Here is a 27040-nt window from a genome sequence, read left to right on the forward strand (position 1 = left end):
AGCTTAAGTTATGCCAGTGTGTAGCTTTGTTTTACACAGAAATAACTTTCTAAGAATCTGTCTGAAATTTTGCCAGTGGCTCCACAATCACCATGATGGAACAGGTTTCATGGGCTCAGACTCAGGGGTACAAAAATAGAACTTAAAAATTTTCTATTCCTGTGTTTCATTTCTATCTCCAGCTGATACAGTAAAATCTTAGTCAGACCAGTGATTTCTCACATCATTTCAGGATCATACTACAATTTCCTTTGTCTTCTCCCTAGGGTAGGTGCAAGGCTCCCGGGGCTAACACAAACCCAGTGCTAGTAGCGGTGGGGACAACTTCTCGCTCTTGATCTGTCTTAGCCTTATGCTGGTCATAAGTCTTATGCTTTGAGACTTCAAAGCGTAATTTTTCCAACTGAGTCCTCAGCCACGTCCCTTCTGAGCTGGGACTCTACTGAGGCATGGTGGTTTCCTCACCTCGTCCCCATTGGTGCTGTCTGAGCTGCGTCTTTGCAGGCCCACTAGTTCTTTCCCTGCCAGGTGACCTTGGCATGTCACTTCAAACAAGATGGGGGAACTGTAGGAGTTCTTCCTCACACTTCAGAGCATGGGAAACTCAATGTGTTTCTCCCTGACCCCTCAGGCCTAGATACCATCCACACACAGTCATCTCTGCTCTGGGACTAGGGCGCCATGACGACATGGAGGCTTTCCCCATAAAGCTCATCGTCTCCCTAGAACTTACATGGGAATGAGGCATAAGCTGTCTGTTCTAGGATCCCTAAGGTTTAAGGGGAACCAATTTTCCTTCACCCTTGAAACCTGACCTGGGGATGGACAAGACAGTGCTCTTTTTGAGCCACCTCACTGTTGCATCCATAGTTCCCATCATCTTTGTTCCTCTCCTAGAGGTAAAGAAGGAGGAAGTGGACTATTGGTAGCTGGTACTATCCATTTCCTATATTTTCTGTCTTTTACCTGGACCCATGGCATTGGGCTTCTGAGAAGGTCTTCAGGGATAAATAAATGAGATACAGAGGAAAGAAACAAATTTATCCACATAGTCTTGCTTTTCTTCCCTCAGCCTAACAGCCTACTTTGGCCTGTTTGACATCTGTGGAGTGAAGGGTGGAGAAACAGTGCTGATTAGTGCGGCAGCCGGGGCAGTGGGCTCTGTTGTGGGGCAGATCGCTAAGCTCAAGGTAAGTGGCTTTCTCCATAACAACCACTCGCTTGACACCCACAGTGTGCACTGGGAATGTAGCAGTGGACACAGCAGACCTTGCCTCATCTCCAGGAGTTTGGTCTAGTTGACCTCTTGTAGAAGTTGGATATTGGGAATGACTGAGAAATGGGGGGAACAGGGAAAATGGTGCAGCAATGATGACCTGAATGTTGTTATTTGATAACACTGCAGGTATTGCGTCAGGAATGGACTCTGCTACAGTAGTGAGTTTGTGAACTATTCTCGTAGTTTTTACTGAATGTTTCTTGTTACAGCTTAATCTCCTTTCTTTGTGACTGCCCCAAACAACTGAAGAAGGGACTTGATCAGCCAACCAAGAGTCATTGCCCCTATGGCCCCATTTCAAAGCTTAGTGCAGTCAGCCCAGAGCAGTGGGGCCCTAGCTTGGGAACTAACTCATGGGAGGCACCCAGGCCTTGGAAACACTGGCTCTGATATGGACAGGTGTTTGTGCTCAAGAGATCTGATCTGATGGTGGGAGTACAAGACATCAGGCAGCTCAGATGTGGTCAGGATGTACCACGTTATAGAAATGTCCCAAGGTGATCTGGTTTGGTTGATCCTTTGCCAGAGGGTGGATGTAGGACCTAGTTTCAGGGCCTGGTTTCTAGTGAAAGAGTTGGAGAGAATACAGATGAATACAGGGCTATGACCAACAGCCAAGTGTTCAGGCTGGTATCCAGTGCTGATGGGCACTTGGAATACAAATAGATAAGGCTATCATAGTGGTTGCAGGAATTTATTTAAATAAGTAAATAAATAAGAATAAATGTTGAATTTTATCATACTTTGAAGTTAAAGAACTATGTTAGTTTCCTAATCTGAAGCCATAATAGCATTCTGGAATAATCTTTATTTACCTATGGTATATATCAAATTTATACTTTTGGAATTGATCTAATAACATTATACATAGAATTTTTGCATCTATATTCATAGGTGAGTTTGGTTTAAAGTTTGGAACATATCAGTGTTTAGCTTTGGGTTACACTAGACTTATAAAATGAATTAGTAATATTTCCAAAATTCAAATTTTAAATGTTTTATTAAAATTTTAAGGGATTTTTTGAGGGGGTGGGGGGGAACTCCCTGATGGCCTTATGGTTAGGACTCTGCTTTCTCTGCTGAGGATGCAGCTTCAGTCCCTGGTCAGGGAAGTATGAGCCCTCACGCCACATGGTATGGTTAAAAAAATAATTTTTTTAAAGGAATTTTTATTTCAAAAGTTTGATAGGACTTATCTTTAAACCTGTTCTTTCAGAAGCTTCACTAGCGACTGCTATGCTGAGAAGTCGGTGCTTAATCCTTAGAAGAGTGACATGCTTAACCCTTCATTTTAGAGAAATCACCTTGGCCTTTGGAGAACAGTTCATAGGGACATGATGCTAGGAACAAGAAGTCAAATAGGAGGCTCTTACAATAATCCAGATGAAAATTATGATAGACTGACAGTGAAGACAGAAAGTCAGAAGTAGCTTTTAAGGATATTTGGTGAAAAATAATAAAACCTGGTGATTGGATGTGGCTAGAAGAGGGCAGAAAGCAAGCATCTCCTACGACCCATGTGTTTCAGGTCTGGTTAACTGGGTAACTGAGTATCACTTACTATAATAGAGAACAGAGGAGGAACACCAGGTAAGAAGCAAGGGAAAAAATACATTCCACTTCAGACACACTGATTACGAGGCTCCACGGGCTATCCAAGTGTAGATTAGTAGAGGTCTTCAGAAATACTGATTTGGAACTAGGGTAGAGGCCTGGCTAGAGTTAAGAGACAAGGGAATCATCTGCAGGAAGGTAGCAGTGAGGTGGTAAGAGTAAATGAGATCATCGTAGAGACCTGGGTTCAATCCTGGGTCTGGAAAATCCCCTGGAGAAGGAAATGGCACCCCACTCCAGTACTCTTGCCTGGAGAATCCCATGGATGGAAGAGCCTGGTGGGCTGCAGTCCATGGGGTCACAAGAATCGGACACGACTTAGTGCACTGTCTTGTCATGAGAGTGTATGTTTAGAAGGAACAAGGACCAAGGATAGAGACTGCGCAAAATCATTTCTTCTTGAATCAGGAATGAGTGGAAAAACTATATGGCAGCTGTTTGTGCAGATACATACGTGTATGTACCCAGTCCAGGTGAAAGTGAACAGAGGCTGATATTCTGGTCTTCACGATGCATTCAGAATAGAACTTTCTACCAATACAATCTCTATTCTCAAGCTGAATGCACTCTGCTTCCTCTATCATTAGGCAGCATCTAGTCCAACGCTTTGGGCTAAATCACAGAATATGGGGCAGTTACCAAGAGGTCTCTCTATGATGTGAGAGTTACAGGCTTGAGCCAAAATTACCATCCAAAGTGCCACTGCACCAAGAGGTAGCATGGAAGTCACTGCAAGCAAGAAGCCCCAACATGAAGAAACAGGAGAGTCAGATGAGTAAGCTGTCAAGCCAGCAGGTTGAAAAGAGCTGCCAACCACCTAAACGTAGGACGGATCTGTTGGGTGGGCAGAGGCAAGCTGAAGTTACATTTGGGTTGTATCATAGGCTAGTTTAGGGACTAATCTCACCTCCAGGTTCTATTGACCCATTATATATGTGACTCAGTACCTAGGAGGGTGTTCTGGGGGAACCTGGCCTTTCCAGTCTAGGAGGATATAGTTGGCCCTGGTTGTGGTTTATAAATGGTTACCATTTTTCTCCCCATTTAGGGCTGCAAAGTTGTTGGAACAGCAGGGTCTGATGAAAAAGTTGCTTGGCTTAAAAAGCATGGATTTGATGTTGCCTTTAACTACAAAACAGTAAAGTCTTTGGAAGAAGCTCTGAAAGTAGCTGCTCCCGAGGGTTATGATTGTTATTTTGATAATGTAAGTACAAATTAGACTTACTATCTGACTTACTAACAAAGTAACAAAGTACTATGCTGCTGCTAAGTCGCATCAGTCATGTCCGACTCTGTGCGACCCCATAGATGGCGGCCCACCAGGCTCCCCTGTCCCTGGGATTCTCCAGGCAAAAACACTGGAGTGGGTTGCTATTTCCTTCCCCAATGCGTGAAAGTGAAAAATGAAAGTGAAGTCGCTTAGTCATGTCCGACTCTTAGCGACCCCATGGACTGCAGCCCACCAGGCTCCTCCGTCCACGGGATTTTCCAGGCAAGATTACTGGAGTGGGGTGCCATTGACTTCTCCAGGGGATCTACTTCTAGAGTTTCCATCTAAAAATACATGCGGAAAGCCCATATGCCCTTTTCTTAAAAAAAAAAAAAAAAAAAACAGCTTTATTGGGACTTTCCTGGTGGCTCAATGGCAAAGACTCCCTGTACCCAGTGCAAGGGGCCTGGGTTTGATTCCTGGTCAGGGAATTAGACCCCACAAATAAGAGTTCACATGCCACCACTAAAGATCCCACATGCCATAACTAACACCCAGTCCAGCCAAATAAATAAATAATTAAAAAAAATTTTTGAAGGCATGTAACAACAACAAAAATAAAAAACAGCTTTATTGAGATATAATTTACCCATTTAAAGTATAAGACTTGATAATTTTTAGTGTATTCACAGAATTGTACAACTCTGCACAATTTTAGAACATTTTCATCACTCCAAAAAGAAATGCTGTGCTCAGTAGCAGTCAGTCCCCCTAAAGTGATCTTTGGTGACTGGCTTCTTACACTTCACATGTTTTCAAAATCCAGCCATGTTGTAGCCTGTTTATCAGTATTTCATTCCTTTTTATACATTTTTTTATTGAAATGTAGTTGATTTTCAGTGTTGCTTCATTGCTTTTTATGGCCAAAAATATTCCATTGTATGGATACACCACGTTTTATCAATCATCCATCAGTAGAACGGCAGATGAGTCATTCACACTTGGCTATTAAGTATAAGGTTATTTTGATCATTCATATGCAGTTTTTGTGTGGATATAAATGTTCATTTCTCTTGACTACAAGTAGAATTGTCAGGTCATATGGTATCACCACGTTTAACATTTTGAGGAACTGCCATCAGTTCAGTTCAGCCGCTCAGTCATGTCCAACCCTTTGCTACCTGATGGACTGCAGCACGCCAGGCCTCCCTGTCCATCACCAACTCTGGAGTTTACTCAAACTCATGTCCTTTGAGTCGGTGATGCCATCCAACCATCTCATCCTCTGTCGTCCCCTTCTCCCACCTTCAATCTTTCCCAGTATCAGGGTCTTTTCCAACGAGTCAGTTCTTTGCATCAGGTGGCCAAAGTATTGGAGTTTCAGCTTCAGCATCAGTCCTTCCAATGAATACTCAGGACTGATTTCCTTTAGGATGGACTGGTTGGATCTCCTTGCAGTCCAAGGGACTCTCAAGAGACTTCTCCAGCACCACAGTTCAAAAGCATCAATTCTTCAGCACTCAGCTTTCTTTATAGTCCAACTCTCACATCCATACACGACTACTGGAAAAACCATAGCTTTGACTAGACGGACCTTTGTTGGCAAAGTAATGTCTCTGCTTTTGAATATGCTATCTAGGTTGGTCATAACTTTTCTTCCAAGGAGTAAGCGTCTTTTAATTTCATGGCTGCAGTCACCATCTGCAGTGATTGAGGAACTGCCATGCTATTTTGCGAAATGGCTGCACTATTTTACATTCTCACCAGCAATCATGAGGGTTTCAATTTTCCCAAATCTTTACCATATTTATTATCTGTCATCTTGATTGTGGCTATTCTAGTGAGTTTGGAGTGATCATTTGTTGAGGTTTTAATTTGCATTTCTTCAGTCGCTAATGATATTGAATTTCTTTTCATGTGCTTAGTGGCCATTTGTATGTCTTCTTTGAAGAAATGTTTGCTTAAATCCTTCACCAACTTTCAGTTGGGTTATCAGTTGTCAGTTTTTTTAATATATTCTGGATACAAGTCCCTTATCAGATACAGTCAATTCTCAGTATTCCTGGTTGTTGTATTCTACAAAGTTGCCACAAACACTGAACCATTGGTCCAACTGGAAGCATACACATACATGCACGTATCTTACATGGATTATAATCTTAAGTACTTCTCGTAGCTTCTATTTTATTTCTTTCTTTTTTTTAAGTGAGGTTAAAAAGTGTTAAGTAACTTGTCTGAGTCTCTGCCACAACTAATCCCTCCCACAGCTGAGATTCATACCCCATCCAACCGGCCCCAGAACTGGAGCTTCTTGAACCACTCGACACTGCCCCCTACTGTCTTCATCTTCCGATAATCTCCGCATGAGAGTTGAAAAAAGAAAGCAGACCCTTGGCCTTTTTTGACCTTAGCTGGGAACTATGTCTGTGAATGACCGGAGAAAGCTCTGAATATTGATTCTGGAGTTATAAATAAATTTTAGCAAGTAATCCAACTCTCAAATATGGAATATATTAGTATATTTTTAATTAAAATACCTCCTGTATATGGTTTGCAAATATTTTCTCTTATTCTGTAAGTTGCTTTTAAGTTGTTTTTTTTTTTTTCTTTTACTTTCTTGATGGTGTCCTGAAAGCACAAAAGTATTTAAATTTTGATGACATCCAAATTCTGTTGCTTGGGCTTTTGGTGTCATGTTTAAGAAGGCTTCGCCTTATCCAAGGTCACAAAGGGTTTACTCATGTTTTTTTACCTAAGAGCTTAATCATTTTAGCTGTTACATTTAGGCCTATAACACATTTTAAGTTACTTTTTGTGTATCCTGTAAGGAAGAAGTCCGATTTCATTCTTTTCTTTGTAGATGCCTACAGTTGTTCTGCACCATTTGTTAAAAAGATGTTTTTCCTCCTGTTGAATTATTTTGGCGCTCTTCTCAGAAATCAATTGACAACAAATGTGAGGGCTCACTTTTGCACTTTCAGTTTAGTACTGTTGAGCTGTTTCTGTTCTCACCCTGTCTTGATTAATATAGCTTTGTAGTACATTTTGAGATCGGAAATTATGAGTCCTCCAACTTTGTTCTTTATATGGCTTCTGAGTTATTTTCCCATGCTTCTGGATAAGGAAAATGAGATTATTCAACTGATAAGAAAACCCCAAAATATAATAAAGCAAAATGTATAAGTTATGTTCCTACAGTCAAATAAAAATGCCCAGTTTCTAAAAAGTCTTTTTCTAAATTCAGTTTTCAGCCCTGCCGTACTAACTTAATAAGTGTTATTGCTGCTAAAACAAGTATTGTGAAATGATTATTGTGACTTAATGATTCCCCTGAATCTGGTAGGGTTTATTTAAAGGTTTTGGGTTTTGTTTCCCTGTCTGCTAGGTGGGTGGAGAGTTTTCCAATGCTGTTATCACCCAGATGAAGAAATTTGGAAGAATTGCTATATGTGGGGCCATCTCTGTATACAACAGAACCGGCCCACTTCCCCCAGGTAATGAGTTCATGCACACGATCAGAGGTGTAGAAAGATGGGAGGGAGAGATGATTCACAGATATGGTACAGGCCAGTGACTACTGAAATATTTTAAAAGATTTCCTATTATTCTTGATTAAATGGTATTAACTAAAAATACGTAATTGTGTATATTTGGGCTAAGTCAGCTTATATTGGATTTTGACATAGAGAAAGAACAGGATCTGAAAAATATGGACAAAACAGAGTTATTAAAAGTTTTAGTTTTTTTACCCACTATTCTCTACAAAGTTGTAAAAAGTCATGATTTCATTTGGAAATAGAACACATTGGTCTGACGGGTAAAATATTAGAGGTCTTCAGGATACTGGGGATGTGCTGGAGGTTTGGGGATGGGTAGACTTGATGTGGGTACAGGGGAAACGGGCTGCCATTTCCTTTAGACAGTAGTGGGCAGAGCTTCCTGGAGCAGCAGAACAGCCAAGCCTCACCACACTGACACTTTCCACTAAAAGGGAAAGGAGTGTCCTTTCTCTGCGTTCCTAGAATGTCCTTGTTTTGCTTCTCCTCTGCCCTGCCATGCCGTCTACTCCTGCTTCTCCTCTCTTATGCTGAGACCTCCCCCTCCCACCTCCAGGCCCAGGTCTCTTATTGAAGGTGGGGAGATGAATGGGCAAAAGGACCAGAGACTCTTTCCTATTAGTGACAGAAAGTGAAAGTCACTTAGTTGCATCCAACTCATTGTGACCCCATGGACTACAGAGTCCATGGAATTCTCCAGGCCAGAATACTGGAGTGGGTACCTGTTCCCTTCTCTAGGGGATCTTTCCAACCCAGGGATCAAACCCAGGGCTCTCGCATTGCAGGTGGATTCTTTACCAGCTGAGCCACGAGGGAAGCATTAGTGACAGCCTCAAAACAAAGGCTGATCTTCTGAATTCCTCATACAGAACCCCTTTCTGCTACAAGGATTCTGTGCTGTTGAAGAGATTACAGATTTACCTGGTCACAAAAAAAAAAAAAAAAAAAGAGGAGGAGAAAAACAAAAAGGAATCATCCAGATCACCATCAGGTTCCTGACAACCATAAATAAATGGGTTATTCTTTCTACGATGGGCTTCACTCGTGAGGAAGAAATTAGCTGTGCTAGTTAGCACCTCGGCTGTACTGAGACAGGTGGGTGGGAGTCGAAGGGGCTGAGGAAGGATCACTTGTAGATTCCCTGTTGGGTTGTGAAAGGTCAAAGAGGACACTCCAAGTGCACTGGAGAATCTTATTAGAGAGTTTTTTCCTCCATATTTTTCTAATTGATGCTAAGCTAGAATCCTGGGGAATCCTTCTCCTGCCAATTGAGCGGAGCTCCAGGGTGCATTTTCCTGACCACAGCCAAATATTTTGGATACAGTAACTTGATCTAGCCTTTTTGAAATTCAGCTGTTCAGACAGGTTGTGAGATGTCAGCTGGTATTGTCCATTCCACTTTAAGCAGGTGACATTCTGCCTGCCGGTGATATCTAGGAAGTCTAACACGTTTCACTATTAGGGGAGCTCAGAGACAAGTAATTGTTTCCCCCGGCTTTCATGCCATATTTGTTTTCTGCTCACAATAAAGAAACGACATCCCCAGTAGCATGGACAATCCCAGGAATAGTATTTCATCCTCTTCCAAGATGAGGAGATGAGGATTCCACTCCTTAACCCAAGAGAAATATAGCTGGGGCGAGTCTTCCAGCTGTGAGTTGTGCTCAGTCCTGTCTATTACCACAAACTTAATGACTTGAAACAACACAAATTTATTCTTACAGTTCTGGAGCTCAAAATGGGTTAGCAGGGCTACTTTCCTTCTGAAGGCTCAGATTCCTTGCCTTTTTAAGTTCTCGAGGCCACCTGCATCTCTTAGCTCATGGTCCCTTCTTCCATCTTCAAAGCCAGCAGCACTGATTCTTCAAATCTCCCTCCATCTCTATGATCCCTGCTTCCATCATCACATATTTTTTTTCTTGATTCTAATTTTCCTGTATGCCTTTCTTCCTTACAAGGACTCTCATGTGAGCCCACCTATGTAATACAGAATAATTTCGCCACCTAAAGATTCTTAACTTGGTCCTATCTGCAGAGTCCCTTTTGCCATGTAAGGTCACATAGTAAAGGCTCTGGGAACTAGGACATGGACGTCTTGGGGCAGTTACTCTGCCTGCACAGAGTGCATGTTGATTTGGGGGCAGCCCTGTGGGTCGGGAAGAGTGGAGGACACAGGCAGGAGAGCACTAGGGGAATGCTGACATGCCTTGTACCATGCGCATTTTCATCATGGCCACCTCCCTGCATCCTGCTGCTCAAACGTGCCCTCCTCTTCACAGGCCCATCGCCGGAAATTATCATCTTTAAGGAACTCCACTTGCAAGGCTTCGTCGTCTACCGCTGGCAAGGAGAAGTCCGCCAGAAGGCTCTGAGAGACTTGCTGAAGTGGGTCTCAGAGGTGAGGGGCCCCGGAGCCATTGTGACATCAGATGCCCTTCCCTGTGGGGGTTTCAGGTTTCGCTTCCACTGTGAATATGGGTTCATTGCACTCTCCCCCTTTTATAACGAAACACCTGGAAGTCTTGTTTGCACTCACTGTCTGCAGTTCCTCTCCATTAAAAAAAATTTTTTTTTTTAATGTGGGCTGTTTTAAAAGTCTTTATTGAATTTGTTATGATATTGCTTTTTCTTTTTTAATATACTGGGTTTTTTGTTTTGTTTTTGTTTTTTTTTTTGGCTGAGAGCCATGTGGAATCTTAACTCCCCAACCAGGGATCAAACCAGCATCGCTTGCACTGGCGCAGGCAACGTCTTAACCATTGGTCCTCCAGGGAAGTCCCTCTTCACTCTTTCTTAAACATGCCTGTCATGTTTTGCACTGTTGCCATTCCACCAACACTGCTTTTGTCAAGGTTGCCAATGCGCCTCACATGTAAACTCCCGTGGTCAATTCTTAGCATCACTTGGCTGTAGGGAGTGGTGACAGAGGGCATCACTCTCTCTCCTTGCTTCCCTCGGCTCTTGGTTTTCCTCACTGTATTGGTCCTTCTCAGACTCCTCTACTAGCTTCTTTTCTTCTCTCTAAATTAATAACAGAGCTTTCCAATACATGGTCCCTGGGCCTCTTTTCACCTCTGTCCACACTCTCTTCAGCCCTTAGTTATCTCATCCAGGCTCTTGGCCTTAAATATCACCAAAATGCTGATCGCTCCCAACTATCTGTCTCCAGTTGAGATCTCTTCTCTGATCTCTGGACCATTCAATAGCTGCTCTTGGATGTGTAGCACACGTCTTCATCTCTGTCTTAATGTATTAAAAACCAAATATGTCTTGATTTTTCCTGCCAAACTTGCTTTCTATGTACAGACTTCACCATCTTAGTTATGGTGATCCTTTCCGTTGCTCAATTCGAAAACCTTGAAATCATCTTTGACTCCTTTCTTTCTCTCATACACATATCTAATCTGTCAGGAAATTCTGGTGTCCCGAGTTTGGAAATACATTCAGAATCTGCCCAGGTCCCCCTCCTCCACTCCCACCATCCTTCTAGGTCACTATCTTGTCTAGCCCAGATGTTGCGGTGGCCTCTATTCAGCTTTTTCACTTTTTCACCTTGCAGGCAATTCCCAACAGAGCAGCCAGAGTGAGCTTCACACCAAATCATTCTTATGTTCAAAACCCTACAAAGCTCTCCATTTCTCTTAGAATAAACCCTGCAAGGCTGGATACTGTCTGGTCTCCATCACCTCTCTAATTTCATTTCTTTTTGTTCATCCCACACTCCTCCACGTCTCTGTAATTGCTTACTCAATTCTCTCTCACACACACCTTCAAGTTTTTGCTGAAAACTGCCTTCTGAATGAGACAGCTTTGAAAATGACCCTATTTTTAAATTCCAACCCACCTTCACTCATTGGTCTTCCTTATCTTACTTTGATCCATAGCAATTATCATCTTTTGACATAATATATACTATAACTCATTTATTATATCTATTGCCCATCTCCCTTCCATGAGAATGTAACCTCCATGAGGGCATCAGTGTTCACACATTCTGACTTCTGATGTATCCCCAGCACCTAGAATATTCTGAATCAGTATAGGCACTAGATGAATACTATTGAGTGAATGAGCATCGCAGGGGCATGTATTTGGGCCATAGCTCTTCCAGGTCCTAGAATGCAGTCTTCTCATAGTCACACCTCATAGATCCAGAGGAGGAAGCCAGCCCCATTGTCCTATGCGGTGATCATTTCCCCACCTTACACAATGTGGAGCTTTAGTCAACAGAAATCTGAATACCAAGGTGCATTATTTTCATTTCCAAGGAGAAAAGTGGTCCCACATTTTCTAACTTCTGGATTTATCACTGTCTCCAAATTGAAAAAATAGACTGCTCCTCTGGCAGCCCCTGGAGCTTGGCATCTCTCTCAGTCTAACACTCTTGGAGTGCTGAGCTGGGCTCTTTCCAGGGAGCTGGGACGAGAACGATGCTTTTAGAGTTCCCAGTGTGTAGCCTCTTTGTCTCTGTTGGTGAAATCAAATATGATCACAGCTAACAACAGACACCACTGTGCCAGTGTCCCTAACGCTTTCTTCTAATGGAGTGAACCTACTTCTAATTTTGTTCTAAGTAACTAGCGAATTGTCATTCTCTCTCATCTACTTATTTTTCTTCTCCTTCCCCCCTTTTGTGTTACAGTAGTAATACAGAATAGTAAACTATTCTTTACCTTAGAATAGTTATAAAGAAAAATTCCAAAGAGAGTACAGAGACTTTCCATATACCCTGTATTCTATATCCTAATTTCCCATATCATTAAGTTTGTATTAGTGTTCATCCTCTGCTTTTTTGTCTTATGGCTGCACCTCATGGCATGTGGGATCTTGTTCCTTGACCAGGGATTTTACCCATGCCCCCTGCATTGGAAATGTGGAGTCTTAATCACTGGACCACTAAGGAAGTCCCTCATCCTCTACTTTTAACCTCTAAATGTCTGATTATAGCTTTTGACCCTTTCCAGGTTCTTTGGTCCTCAAGTACAGGAATGAGCTAGGGCTTTCTAGTTAGGGGTTCAAATCCCACATACTACTTGAGAGACCTCAAGCAAATAAGTAAGTTATTCCATAAATCCATAAAGGATGCTAAACCATCACTGGGATACATTAGGGGAAAATGTTATCAGGTAACTTAGGTCCCCATATAAGACCCCCTTAAAATGTGAAAATGTGAGTTAGGTCCATTTAGGAGACTGTGCCTTATAGAAGGAGAAATGAAAACCCTTCTTCACTAAATGAACTCTTCACTCCCACACTGCTAAATGAATGTTGAACACGTACTGAACAAATCTCGGCTTGAAGGAAAGACAGCTTATTACTGTCATGGTATTCACATTTCCTGAACAGGTTCTGTCTTCAGGGGTCAGATAGAGGTAAAGATGCTACAGCACTGGGTACTGGAGTGACGAACACAGATGATACCCTGGAAGGGTGTCCCCTGCTCCTTCTTCCACCTCTTCTGAGATCATTATTAAACTTTTCTGTTCAATTTACCTAGAAATTGGTTAACTGCTTCCTTGTGACTTTTTTCTATTTACTGTGACCTGATGCCTCTTATAAGCTATTATGCATAATCTGTTATATACACTACGTATGTGGATCATGCCCCCCAAATGACTGTAAATTCAAAGAGGACAGGCTCTCCTCTTCCTAGTTCCAAGTTTCCTGTGATGTCCTCATTAATTTGGTGCTAGGATGAGAAGAGTGTATCATTTAGAATATGAAACTAATCTATTATATTTGTTATTGTTTTGATACAGGGTAAAATCCAGTACCATGAACACATCACTGAAGGATTTGAAAACATGCCAGCTGCATTTATGGGATTGCTAAAAGGAGAGAATCTGGGGAAGGCAATAGTGAAAGCATGAACAAAAACGACACATGGAATCCAGAAATCACCTAGATGATTAGTTTCTTTTTAATCATTTAGTTAAATATATACTAACTTCATAATGCATGAACAAAAGTGACTAGTGGAATCTAGAAATTATTTGGATTAGCTTCTTTTTAATCATTTAGTAAAATCTGTGGTGTTTTCATGATCTAAAAATCAGTAATTGTAATGTGATTGATCTACCTAATAAAATACATTGAAGTGGTATATAATTAGCAACAGAGAATGAAATTTGCATACTGAATAATGGCCAGTTGAACTTAACTGCCTGCTGTAGTTCCTTCTGGAGTATGATAGAAAATAATGGCTTTGGAGTCCAGAAGTTTCCTGCTTTCGTAACCATAAACTTCTGATTTTTCATCTGTGAAGTGCAGACAAAAATGTCTGCGTCACATACATATCATACATTTATTTAGACCACCTGCATAATGCGTGGCGTGTTAGGTACTCAATAAGTACCTCCCTGCAGAAATTTGTGAATTGGAAGTCAGGATTACTACTGCTATGGCTGATGGTTACACAAGGAGAAATAATCATTGCTGATGCACAAGGGTCTCAGGGCAGCTTCCACTGGTCCTCCACAGGTGGGTCTAACATGACAGACCAAGAAAGGAATCTATCACTCACAGCAGCTACAAAAACAGTAACACATATGAATCTTTATAAGCCTACGAAAATGTGAGATTATTCTGATCAAAGTTTTAAAACATCACCGAGGAACACAAAAGACTGAACATGGAAGGTTACCTAGTTCTTGGACTCGACGGTTATCACCCGCCACCAAATAGAGGAGGGATTAAATTGTAGTACAACGAAAAAACGAGAGAAAAAAGTGTGCGTGTGTGTGTGTGTGTGTGTGTGTGTATAAAACCTCTGGTGAGAGGTAATAAATACGATTCTATGGTTCATCCCCAGGAAGACAAGTGAGGTGTGCTTAAAGGATGGGAATAAGAGAAAAACTATAATAGCTGCCCTTTGGAACTTTCTGAATTCTGAATCTAATGAAATTATTCAATATTTACAAATACAATTTAAAAAGTTCTGCCTTTTTGTGTCTTCCCACATGGGATAAATAAAACATATATATGAGAGGTGTCACCCCTAAGACCGGGTGCCCCCTCATGTTTTTACGTCTCCAACTTGTCTATACAGAGCCTCCAGCAAACATGCCCCCTCCAGGTGAAGGTCCCTGAGCCCACTCTGGGTCCCATGGAGGGTTTTACTTTAGGGCTTTGATCCCAGTAGTTTGTGACTCGGTATCTGACTCTCCCAACTTGGGGTAGCAGTTTACCCCATGACCTGAGGTCTCTGTTGCATCTCAAAGGGTTTTTTGTTTTTTTATGCTCAATGTTTTTATTGTTATGACAGACTTGATACTAGATCAGAAACCTGATGTCAAGTATATGTGTGTATGTGTCTACACACACATTTCCCTAAAATTTAAAATATCCTGGGCTTCCCTGGTGGCTCAGATGGTTAAGAATCCGCCTGCAGTACAGGAGACCTAGGTTCAATCCCTGGGTTGGGAAGATCCCCTGGAGAAGGGAATGGCAACCTACTCCAGTATTCTTATATGGGAAATCTCACGGAGGAGCTTGGTGGGTGACAGTCCATGGGGTCACAAAGAATTGGACACAACTGAGTGACTAACATTTTTACTTTCAGACAGCCCTTATGAATTCTCTACAGTGCTCTGGGGACACCTTGGCACCAAGCTGGGACCCATGGTTCTAAGCTCTGTTCAGGCCAGTGTTTGAAAACTTTGTATAATGTTCCAGGTCTTGCTTTCCTTACCTCTGAGACCTTGGAGGCTGTATGTTCCAGATGGCATAACCAGCAAATGTTGGAAAGAAACTGTTGAGGCCTGACTGGGAAATAAACTTGTACTGAGTTACATCACTCTGATCTGTTGGGCTCTGCATGGTGAGCACTGCGTTCTCCAACTCTGTACTATTCAGTGTGGTAGCCACTGAAGGCCACTGTGTTCCTGAAATATGCACAGTGCCATATTTCAAGGTTTAAAAAACTGAGGCAGAGTGAATATTTTTCCATTAAACACAACTTTATTGTTTTGGGAGAACTACAATTCACTTCGACTGTTGCACAGCATAGGACATTGCTGTTGTACGGTAACGTTTGTATAGGAACGTGCATAATGTCTAGTATCACAGATAAACACTCCACCAATCTAATATCAACAGACTTGACTCAGTACAGATGATTTTTTTCTATGCACTGAAGTAACATCACAAAAGTGTTTACTTGGATATTTTATGCAGATAGTACAAGTGAGAGAACACCTATGCATACAGCACAAGTTACAGCGACACCTATATGTAAACCATAGTCATACACTGAGATAGTTATTATTTTCATTGCAATATAATAAAATTATTTCCTAGATTAAAAAACATGGAAAAATATTTAATTTTAATGAAGGCATATTACTGAGGCAGAATTCAGTGCAATACAGAAGCTAGTACCACAACTAGTACAGCAAAGAAAACCGGAGTGCAAGAAGGTACAGAGCACATTCAAGGATGAGCAGCAATTGCAACTCACTGCAGGCACAGCAAAATGAGAAGGCTGTTTGTTGTACACAAGTGTTCAGTACAGTAGATACTACATACGACAGCAGCTAATAGTTATGCCATTTTTTAGTAACGCTCTAGTAATAAGTATTTTCCTAATAGTAAATGAAAAATCCATGAAGTCTTATGAAACAAAAATTACATTACCATCAAAACAATAAAACAATTTTTAACAGGATTTTGAGCTTATACTTGGCCAACTATAAAATGGTTTGAATACTCGTGCACACGCGTGTGCACACACACACAAATCTCAGATGGAGAGAAGACAGAAGAAATCACCATTTTAGTTATGATAATCTAACTAGGAAATTATGGGGAAGACTTAAAAGGACACGTAGAAATTGACATTTTTAACTAACCCTTTAATTAATTTTGCTCCTAGAATACAAGAAGCTTCTCATAATATCCAAGATCAATTGGTTCAAAATTAGAAAACTTTCAAGTACTTAGCTTTAGGTGTGTAATATAAGACACTGCCAATTGAAAACTTTGAGTACATTCTGTCTCATCATCCAAATTTACAAAGAAATGTCAATTCATTGCCTAAAAACTCAAACTCATGACATGTTTTTTGACATTTTAAACCTGACAAAAGAAAAATTTCAGCAAGAGACAGAAAAATTAGTTTCTTTCATAAAGACAAGACTGAAATTATGTTAGGTCCAAAGATAAATATATTGGAATTCTAAAGCAAGAGAATAGTATTTCCGCTCACTGCTTTGTTTCACTATATGATAGCTACTGAAAATATCTGTTCAGTTTTCCAAAGCAGACTTCAGGAGTCATGAATAGATGTTAAAATTCTTCAGTACATATGTGAAATGATATAATCACTGCTAGTTTATGAAAATGTTGAAAATAATGTTTTAATGATTTTGTGTTCTTTACCAATGTTCCTTGGTTGAGTTATAAAAGAATTTTACAAAAATTCCTCTACTGGGAATTTCAATTTAAGATCTTCTTGAATGAAAAGGAATGCCTGCAAAATATTCAATAATCAATGACAAAAAGTGGCAGGATCACACTAAATATGAATGAGCTAAATTTCAAGCTCCTTAGAATGGGAAAAACTTGTGACCTACTTGGATGAGAAAAATTAGTTAAAATTGAAACATTTCATAATATAAACAAAAAATAATGACTTTACACACTTTTCTAGTATGAGTCAACCTGCAGATTTTCAAAGTAATCAACAGCACTGTATAATTTGGCTGCAAAACGTAAGAAAAATGTGAAGAACGGTTGATACTGATAAATTTAATTTTGTTTCCAGCTATGTAATACTTAATTGAATGTGATGTTAATAACAGAATTGACAGAAGAGTTGATTTAAACATACTGCTTTGAAATTGATACCCTTTTATTCAAAATCACATCAATTCTTCTAAGAAAAGATGATGAATCTTGTCAATGTGGATGCAAATATTGAAGGAAAATAATTTTCTAACACTTAAAAACTTTAGGTATATCTAGACTAATAACAAAGAACATTTGGAAGAACTATGTGCATCTACTTTTCAACTCTAAGTTTTATTAATATGGATAGAGTATGAATTAAGATATGCTACAACTATAACATGGGTTTTGGACACAGCGCAAAAAATAATATAGAACAACAGCTCACCAATAATTTTTTATACTGACTATATGTTAATGTAAGATTATGGATATACTGGGTAAAACAAAATATATTATTCACCTGTCTTCTCCTACCTTTCTAAAGTGGCTACTACAAAATCTGAAGTGTGCAGTTAGGGCAAATTTTGGACAAAAGATACAAAGAGATCAAAAGAGCCATCTGCCACTTCTGAAGAGCCCAGAGCAAAAGCAGCATGCTATGCATGCCCTCTGCACATAACACTACCTAAGGGGTTGGGAAACCACATAACCCACCCCTCTGGCCTGACCCATGGACACCCCTACCCTCACCCCATATAAGAAGCTTACCTCCTCAGGGGAGCGAGCAAGCAAGGGAACCTGTTGTTTGTTCTCAAACCCCCCTGCAGCAACAGGAGCCCCAATAAAGCCTTGCCTGAAAAAAATCTGATATTATTATGTGGCTCACATTCTATAATTAGTGGACAGTGTGCTGCAGGAACTGAAACACCTTCCCTGTGGCTTTTTAGGGCCCTGTTCTTAAATATGAATAGTCAAAAGATAACCAGAGATTTGAGGAAAGCCTCCAAGGTGAAAGAGAAAAACAGATAAAAATTACTCAGAGGAAAGATAATGCAGGGAGCTGAGTAACACTAAGATACCATATTAGCATCCTCAGAGAAATGAGTATTTCACCTATGAAACAGAGTATGATTAAAAAAAAAATAAGCAGAGTCAAAAATGTACTTGGAAATATAAAAATGACAACAGAAACAAAACACTCAAAACATTTAGTAGTAGAGTTGGAAAATAAAAGTTGACAACTTTCAGAGAGCAGGATAAAAATCAAAGACATGGAGGGAGTGATGTCAGGGAAGATGGAGCAGTAAGAAGTGCCAGGAATCCATCTCTATCTAGACAACTGCACTGACAGAAGTACATAAAGTGAGCTACTCTGGAATGCAAGGCTCTGTTTGAAGGATTTCAATGTCCAGAGGAAACCTTAACTGGTAAACCGAAACTAATAGCAGAGTATTTCAGCCTTTCAGTAGCAGCTACCACCCCACAATCAGCCAGCCCAAACATTCCTACTTGGACTTGCTGGAACCAAGATGGGCAATAAAGACCTTTTCCTCCAAATACGAGTCTGAGGTCCTGATTGTGGATGATTGCTTCTGATCATAAAGAAAGATAAGATACATAGGTGAATGGCCATTCTTCCACCCCCACCCCACTGCCTTAAAGTGATTCCCAGGGGATTTAAATGGACAACAAAACACCCGGTTTTGGGACTGATGCTGAAGCTCTGATACTATGGCCACCTAATGCGAAGAGCTGACTCACTGGAAAAGACCCTGATACTAGGCAAAAAGAGAACAGGGCAGCAGATGATGACAGTTGGATGGCATCACTGACACAATGGACATGAATTTGAGCAAACTCAGGGAGGAGAGCGGAGCCTGATGTGCTGCAGTTCAGCTCAGTTCAGTTGCTCAGTAGTGTCCAACTCTTTGAGACCCCATGAATCACAGCACACTAGGCCTCCCTGTCCATCACCAACTCCCGGAGTTCACTCAAACTCACGTCCTTCAAGTCAGTGATGCCAGCCAGCCATCTCATCCTCGGTCGTCCCCTTCTCCTCCTGCCCCCAATCCCTCCCAGCATCAAAGTCTTTTCCAATGAGTCAACTCTTTGCATGAGGTGGCCAAAGTAATGGAGTTTCAGCTTTACCATCATTCCTTCCAAAGAAATCCCAGGGCTGATCTCCTTCAGAATGGACTGGTTGGATCTCCTTGCAGTCCAAGGGACTCTAAGAGTCCCAACACCACAGCTCAAAAGCATCAGTTCTTTGGCGCTCACCTTTCTTCACAGTCCAACTCTCACATCCATACATGACCACTGGAAAAACCATAGCCTTGACTAGATGAACCTTTGTTGGCAAAGTAATGTCTCTGCTCTTCAATATGCTATCTAGGTTGGCCATAACTTTTCTTCCAAGGAGTAAGCGTCTTTTAATTTCATGGCTGCAATCACCATCTGCAGTGATTTCGGAGCCCAGAAAAATAAAGTCTGACATTGTTTCCACTGTTTACCCATCTATTTCCCATGAAGTGATGGGACCGGATGCCATGATCTTAGTTTTCTGAATGTTGAGCTTTAAGCCAACTTTTTCACTCTCCACTTTCACTTTCATCAAGAGGCTTTTTAGTTCCTCTTCACTTTCTGCCACAGCTCATGGGGTCACAAAGAATCAGACATGACTTAGCGACTAACAACAAAAAGGAAACAAAAAGCCTGTATGTGAGAATTTGGAAAGCCACTGCCTCTGCCCAGGAAAAGATGGGCTCAGAAAAGACCTGAGAAAAGTTAAGGCTTTCACCACAGACTGATCCCTAGCACAGAAATACCCTAAAACAATTTTAAAAATTCTGAGGAAGGGGAGAAATTGATTTCCAGAGCTACCTACACTTTAGTACTCACGCCACTTACCCATGGTTTTGCTTTGTGCAGTTTAATAACTGTCAACTACAGCCCAAAAATTAAGTGTAAAATTCCAGAAATAAGCAATTCATAAGTTTTAAAACTGCATGCTATTCTCAATAGCATGATGAAATCTCACATCATCTTGCTGTGCCCTGCTGGAGATCCCCAACCATCAAATTCTTCTGCTCCTGACATCCACCACACAACATTGTCATAGTTCAATGATCCAAGAACTTCCAAAGCAGATGACCCTTCTTCTGACAGTGTCCAAAGGTTAATAGCAGCCTAAATGCTTTGTCACATTGCCTATGTCCTTCATTACACTACATTACATAGGAGGCATTTTATCGTTTTTATTAGAGGAACCACTAATCAAAACTACCCACCCTGGGTAGTAATGTTACCCACAGTAACCATCTAGATGAATTGTTTTACAACAGGAGGTCCTGGTAAAGACCAAGATACTAACAAGCTACCACCAAGCAGAAAAATTCAGTAAAGGTCAAAAGGAGACAGGAGACGCCAGTCCAAATGTCCTCCCAACCTCCCAGAATCCTTCGTGCTGGAATTCATTTTGGCTGAGTGATGCGCACACCCCCAGAAGAACCCTGAGTCAGAATGATTGGCCAGAGACAACCCGGAAACTAATCTCATCACCACAAAACCCGAGCCTGTGAGCCACGTGGTCAGAACATCATCATCATGATAAAAAGAATGAGTACAGTATTACAAGACATTTTGTGAGAGAAGCCACATTCACAAAATTTTTATTACAGTGTAATAACCCCTTTTATTATTTTGTTGTACCTAAACTTTATCATAGATGTGTATGTACAGGAAAAACAAATAGTCCAATGCCCAAGATCTTTTGGTCTTACCTGTAACCATTTTCTTTTGAATTCCAAATATCACTGCCAATTGTGTCTAAAAGCCTATGGATGTTATCTATTGGGTTAGGCTATCACAGCCTATAATGAGTGTTCCTGGATCTGTTTTAATCTTTTTCAAGCCACAGCCATATTAGCTCAACCTTGCTCTTTTTGCAAAATACGTACCTTTTAGAAACTAACCCAACAGTGTAAAGCAACTATACTCCAACAAAAACTAATCTTTAAAAAGGGACTTCCCTGGTGCTCCAGTGGTGAAGACTTCATGCTCCCAATACAGGGGGCCTGGATTTAATCCTTAGTCAGGGAACTAAGATTCCACATATCATAACAAAGAGCCCATGTGCTACAACTAAGACCAAACACAACCTAAATAAAGTTTAAAAAATTAATTAAAACTATATACCATTTTATTCTTTAAATGCACCTTTTATGTGGGTGCAAGCTTGCTCTAAGTAAGACACAGCTATAGACTCTAATATGATTCAAGAAAAGGCAAAGTCATTATGTGACAACTTAGAGCAAAGCAAGATAAAGGTGGAGAGTTTAAAGCCAGCAAAGTATGGTTTGAGAATTTTAGAAAGTGATTTGGCCTAAAAAAAAAAGAGTCAAGATAACAGGAGAAACAGCTTCTGCCAACCAAGAGGCAGCAGACCTTCCCAGATGCCACTAAGAAAAATCACTGAGAAAGTGTATCTGCCTAAACAGGCTTTTTAATGCAGGAGTAAGTGTCCTATTCTGGAAAAAAAAAATGCCACAAAGGACACTTTGGTAAGGAAAAGAAGCAAGCACCAGGATTTAAGGCAGGAATAGAAGGCTAACTCTCCTGTCTATGTAAATACAGTCAAGCTTATGATCAGTCTGCCCTTAACTATGAAGCTGCTAACACCAAGTCTTGAAGGAAAACGATAAACACCAGCTGTAATAAGAATGCTTTTTCTGGACTGGTTACATTGGTGCTTTATTCCTGAAGTCAGGAAAAACTCTTTCAATAAAGGACTGCGATTTAAAATTCTTTTTAATACTGCACAATGTCTCTGGTCACCCAGATCCCCACGAGTTCAACAACGGAAAAGTCAAAGTGGTCTACCTGCCCTCAAAACATCTCTAATTCAGCCCTTGGAGCAGGGTGTCATATGGATCTTTAAGGCTCATTCCACATGGTACTCTATGGAAAGGAATTTTGGCAATATGGAAGAGAACCTAGACAGAGAGGGCATCAGGACAGTCTGGAAGGATTACACCACTGAAGATGCCATCATTGTTAAAGATAAAGCTATGAAAGCCATCAAGCTGAAAACAATAAATTCCTGCAGGAGCAAACTGCTGTCCAGATGTACATGACCTCATAGAACTTACGACAGAGCCAACCAAGGAAATGATGAAAGAGACTGGGGGTATGGCAAAAGGTGGGCGGTGAAAGGTTTCAAGATACAATCTTGGGAAAATTTAAGAGCTAATAGACACCACACCAGAGGAATTAACAGAAGATGACTTGATGGGAGATGGGTGTTTCTGATGGATCCAGGTACAGTCAACTGAAACCTTCTGGAAAGGATTCACTATTCTAGATGCCACTAAGAACATTTGTTATGCATGAAAATGAAAGTGTTAGTCACTCAGTTGTGTTCAACTTATTGTGATCCCCGTGGACTGTAGCCCACCTTCCAGGATCCTCTGTCCATGGAATTTTCCAGGTAAGAATACTGGAGTGGGTTGCCGTTCCCTTCTCCTGGGGATCCTGACCCAGGGATCAAACCCAGGTCTCCCGCACTGGAGGCAGATTCTTTACCATCTGAGCCACCAGGGAACCCTCATGTGATGCATGGGACGAAGCCAAAATATCAACAGGAACAACAGGTGGAAGAAGTTGATTTCAACCCTCATGAGTGACCATGAGGGGCTCAAAACTTCAGTGGAGGAACTGCAGATGTGGTGGAAACAGAAGAGAACTAGAAGCAGAGATGGATCCTCAAAATGCGGCAGAATTGCTGCAATTTAAAACTTTAATGGATGAGGAGTTGCTTCTTCTGGATGAGTAAAGAAAATGGTTTCTTGAGATGGAATCTATTCCTGGTGAAGACCGCTAAAAGGACAACAAAGAACTTAGAATATCATCTATATATAAAGTTACTTGATAAAGCAGCAGCAAGGTTTGAAAGGATTGACTCTAATTTTGAAAGCTCTAGTGTGGTGTAAAATGTTATCAAACAGCACTGAGACTGAGCACTACCAAGAAACTGTTCATGAAAAGGAGAGTCAACTGATGCAGCAAACTTCAGTGCTATCTTATTTTAAGAAATGGCCCCAGCCATCCCAACTCAACAATCACTACCCTGGATCAGTCAGCACCTAAAAACAAGGCAAGACCCTCCACCAGCAAAAAGATTATGATTTGCTAAAGGCTCAGATGTATATTTTTTAGCAACAAAGTGTTTTTCAAACACACACAATTGGTTTTTTAGACATAATATTATCACATAATTGTTAATAATAGGCTACAGTAGAGTATAAACATTACTTTTATATGCACCAGGAAACTAAAAACTCCTGTGAACCAATTTAGGCAATATTTGCTTTATTACAGCAGTCTGGTAGTGAACCCACAATATCTCCAAGGTATGCTTGTAAACACAAAAATACAAAAATCTAGACAAATTATAATCAAACTGTCAAAACCCAAAGACAAAGAATCCTGAAAGAAGCAAGAAGAAAAACTTATTTTATAAAAAGGAACCTCAATGAAACTACCTGATTTCTTCTCAGAGACCTTGGAGACCAGAAGTGGGTGGGTTGATTTAGTTAAAGTGCATAAAGGAAAAAAAAAAAAAAAACAACAACCCAGTTCGTTGAGGATTTTGTATCTAGCAAATCTAGCAAGAAATAAGGGAAAATTTACTCAACTAGGGAATAGAAGGAAATTATCTCAATATAATAAAGTTCATTAATGAAAAGATCACAGCTAGCATCATACTCAATGGTAAAAAAGAGAAACCTGTTCCTCTAACATTAGTAGTAAGACAAGGATACCTACTTTAGCCACTTCTTCTCAACACAGTAACTGAGTCCTAGCCACAGCAATCAAGCAAAATAAAGAAATAAAAACCATACAACTTAGGAAGAAAGAAATAATACCTCTTTTCACAGATGACGTGATCCTATATGTGGAAAACTCTAAACATCACACAGACACACAAACAAACACAAAAAAAATTGTTAGAACTAATAAGCAAATACAGCAAAAGTGATAGAATATAAAACCAAAATTTAAAAATAAGTTGCATTTCTATACAGTGACTGAAAAATCCAGAAAGGAAATTAAGAAAATAATTCCATTTACACTATCATTAAAAAGAATAAAATACTACGGAATGAACTTAAACAAGGAAGTAAAAGACTTGTATACTGGAAACTACAAAACACTGCTGAAAGAACAGTTGACACAAATAAATGGAAATACATCTCATATTTATGGGCCTGAAGACTTAGTATGTTAAAATATTTATACTATCCCAAGTGATTTTTTACTGAAACAAGGGAAACCACCCACAAATTCATATGGAATCTTTACCCCCAAATAGCCAAAATAATTTTAAGAAAGAAGAAAAATGCTAGGTTTTTTCACATGTCCTAACTGCAAAGTGTATGACAAAGCTCCAGTAACTAAAACAGTATGGTACCGGCATAAAGACATACAGACCAATGGAATAGAGAGCCCAGAAATGCACTAGTACTTACAGCCAAATGATTTTCAACAGGGGTACAAAGACTACACAATGTGGAAACAAATGGTGCTTGGAAAACAAAATACCTAAAGACAAAAGGATGAAGATGGACCCTTATTTTATATCACACACAAAAATTAACTCAAAATGGATTAAAGATCTAAACATAAGATCTGAAGCTATAAAAGTCCTAAAAGAAAATACAGGGGGAAAATTTCACAACACTGGGTCTAGCAATGATTTCTCGGATATGACACCAAAAGCACAAGCAATTAAAGCAAGAACAGTCAAATGGACTGTATCAAACCTACAAAACTTCAGCATAGCAAAGAAAACAATGAAAGAGTGGAACAGGAAATGAAAATTTTCATTTAAAAAATGGGCAAAGGACTTGAACAGACATGTCTCTAAAGAAGACATACAAATGTCTAACAGGCATATAAGAAGATGTTCAACATCACCAATCGTCAGAGAAATGCAAATCTAAACTCCAAGATACCATCTCACAACCATTAGGATGGCCACTATCCAAAATACAGAAAACAGTTAAGTGTTGCAAGGATGTGGATAAACAGGAACCCTTTAAGCACTGTTGGTAAGAGTGTGAAATGGGTGCAACTGCAATAGAAAAACAGCAGGGAAGTTCCTTAAATAATTAAAAATAGAACTATCATGATTCAGTAATCTTGCTTCTGTATATAAAGAGAAGGCTGGAAATAGACATACCTGCACACCCATGTTCACTGCAGCATTATTCACAATAGTCAAAGAGGTAGAAGCAACTTAAATGTGTACTGAGGGATGAATGGATAAATAAAACGTGGCATATACATACAATGGAAAACTACTCATCCTTAAAAAAGGAAGGAAATCCTGTCATACACTAAGACATGGATGAACCATGCAGTAATTTCACTTCTAGATATATATCTCAAAGAACTAAATGCAGGGACTCAAACAATATTTGCAAACCACTGTTCATAGCAGTTAATTAACAGACAAAAGATGGCAATAACCTAAATGACCACTGAAAGATGAATGCATAAGCAAACAATGTGGTCTATTTACAAAAGAATACTATTTAGCATTAAAATAATGAAAAAATGAAATTCTGGCACATGCTATAACATGAACCTTAAAAAGATGCTAAGTGAAACAAGTCAGACACAAAAGGACAGTATTGAATGATTTCTTTTATATGAAGTGTTTGCTGCTAAGTCACTTCAGTCATGTCCGACTCTGTGCCACCCCACAGATGGCAGCCCACCAGGCACCCCCATCCCTGGGATTCCCCAAGCAACAACACTGGAGTGGGCTGCCATTTCCTTCTCCAATGTATGAAAGTGAAAAGTGAAAGTGAAGTCGCTCAGTCGTGTCCGACTCTTGGCGACCTCATGGACTGCAGCCTACCAGGCTCCTCCATCCATGGGATTTTCCAGGCAAGAGTACTGGAGTGGGGTGCCATTGCCTTCTCCAATACGAAGTGTTTAGAATAGTCAAATTCATAGACAGAAAGTAGAATGGTAGTTACCAAGGGCTTGGGGGAGGGGAGAATGAGGAGTTACTGGTTAATGAGTGAATTTCAGTTAGGGATGATGGAAAAGTTCTAGAGATGTATGGTGGGGATGCGTGAGAAAGAACATGAACATACTTAATGCCATTAAATTATACATCTCAGAAGAGTTAAAATGGTCAATTTTATATTATATATATTTTACCACATTACAAAAAAATTCTAAAATAAGTAAATAAAAGTGAATTCATTGACAAGAAAAGCCTTGTCTTTTCCTGAGACTACAAAGAAATTTCTTCAATAGAAACTCATAAAGAGGAAACATTTTAAAATGCAAGTTCTTCATTTTAAAGTAAAATGGGTAAGCATAACACAGGTTAATAAAAAAATTCTATAAGGAATCAAAAGACATTTAAAACCCTTTGACTGTTTGATATAACTCCAAAATGAATTTAAGTATTTAGATAATAGGCCAGATTAAATATCCTTAGGCAATCTTATATAAGCAATTACTGAAACCAAGCTTTTGATAAAAGCTGTACAGGAGGATTTGAGGTTGCCCTGTGGCTAGTACATGGTATTTAGAAAGCTCATACTGGATAAAGGACTTATTGTAGAATAAAAAGATCTATAAGCTAATAATTACTTAATTTTTTAAGTGGGCAACATATTTCACCAAAGAAGG

The 27040-nt window shown here is 40.0% G+C and overlaps 1 protein-coding gene across 2 annotated transcripts in view; it reads left to right on the forward strand.

Moving 5' to 3' along the window:
- Positions 1 to 13763, forward strand: part of PTGR1 (prostaglandin reductase 1) — a 38931-nt gene extending 25168 nt beyond the window's left edge. For both annotated transcript variants that reach the window (XM_069575439.1, XM_069575438.1), the window contains exons 7-11: positions 1073 to 1190; positions 3942 to 4097; positions 7489 to 7597; positions 9940 to 10058; positions 13420 to 13763. In XM_069575439.1, coding sequence (XP_069431540.1) covers positions 1073 to 1190; positions 3942 to 4097; positions 7489 to 7597; positions 9940 to 10058; positions 13420 to 13530 — 613 coding nt within the window. In that variant the 3' untranslated portion in view covers positions 13531 to 13763. The remainder of the gene's footprint in view (positions 1 to 1072; positions 1191 to 3941; positions 4098 to 7488; positions 7598 to 9939; positions 10059 to 13419) is intronic.
- The last annotated feature ends 13277 nt before the right edge of the window (positions 13764 to 27040 follow it).

Source organism: Ovis canadensis, chromosome 2 (genome assembly GCF_042477335.2).
Source record: "Ovis canadensis isolate MfBH-ARS-UI-01 breed Bighorn chromosome 2, ARS-UI_OviCan_v2, whole genome shotgun sequence".
Lineage (NCBI taxonomy): Eukaryota > Metazoa > Chordata > Mammalia > Artiodactyla > Bovidae > Ovis > Ovis canadensis.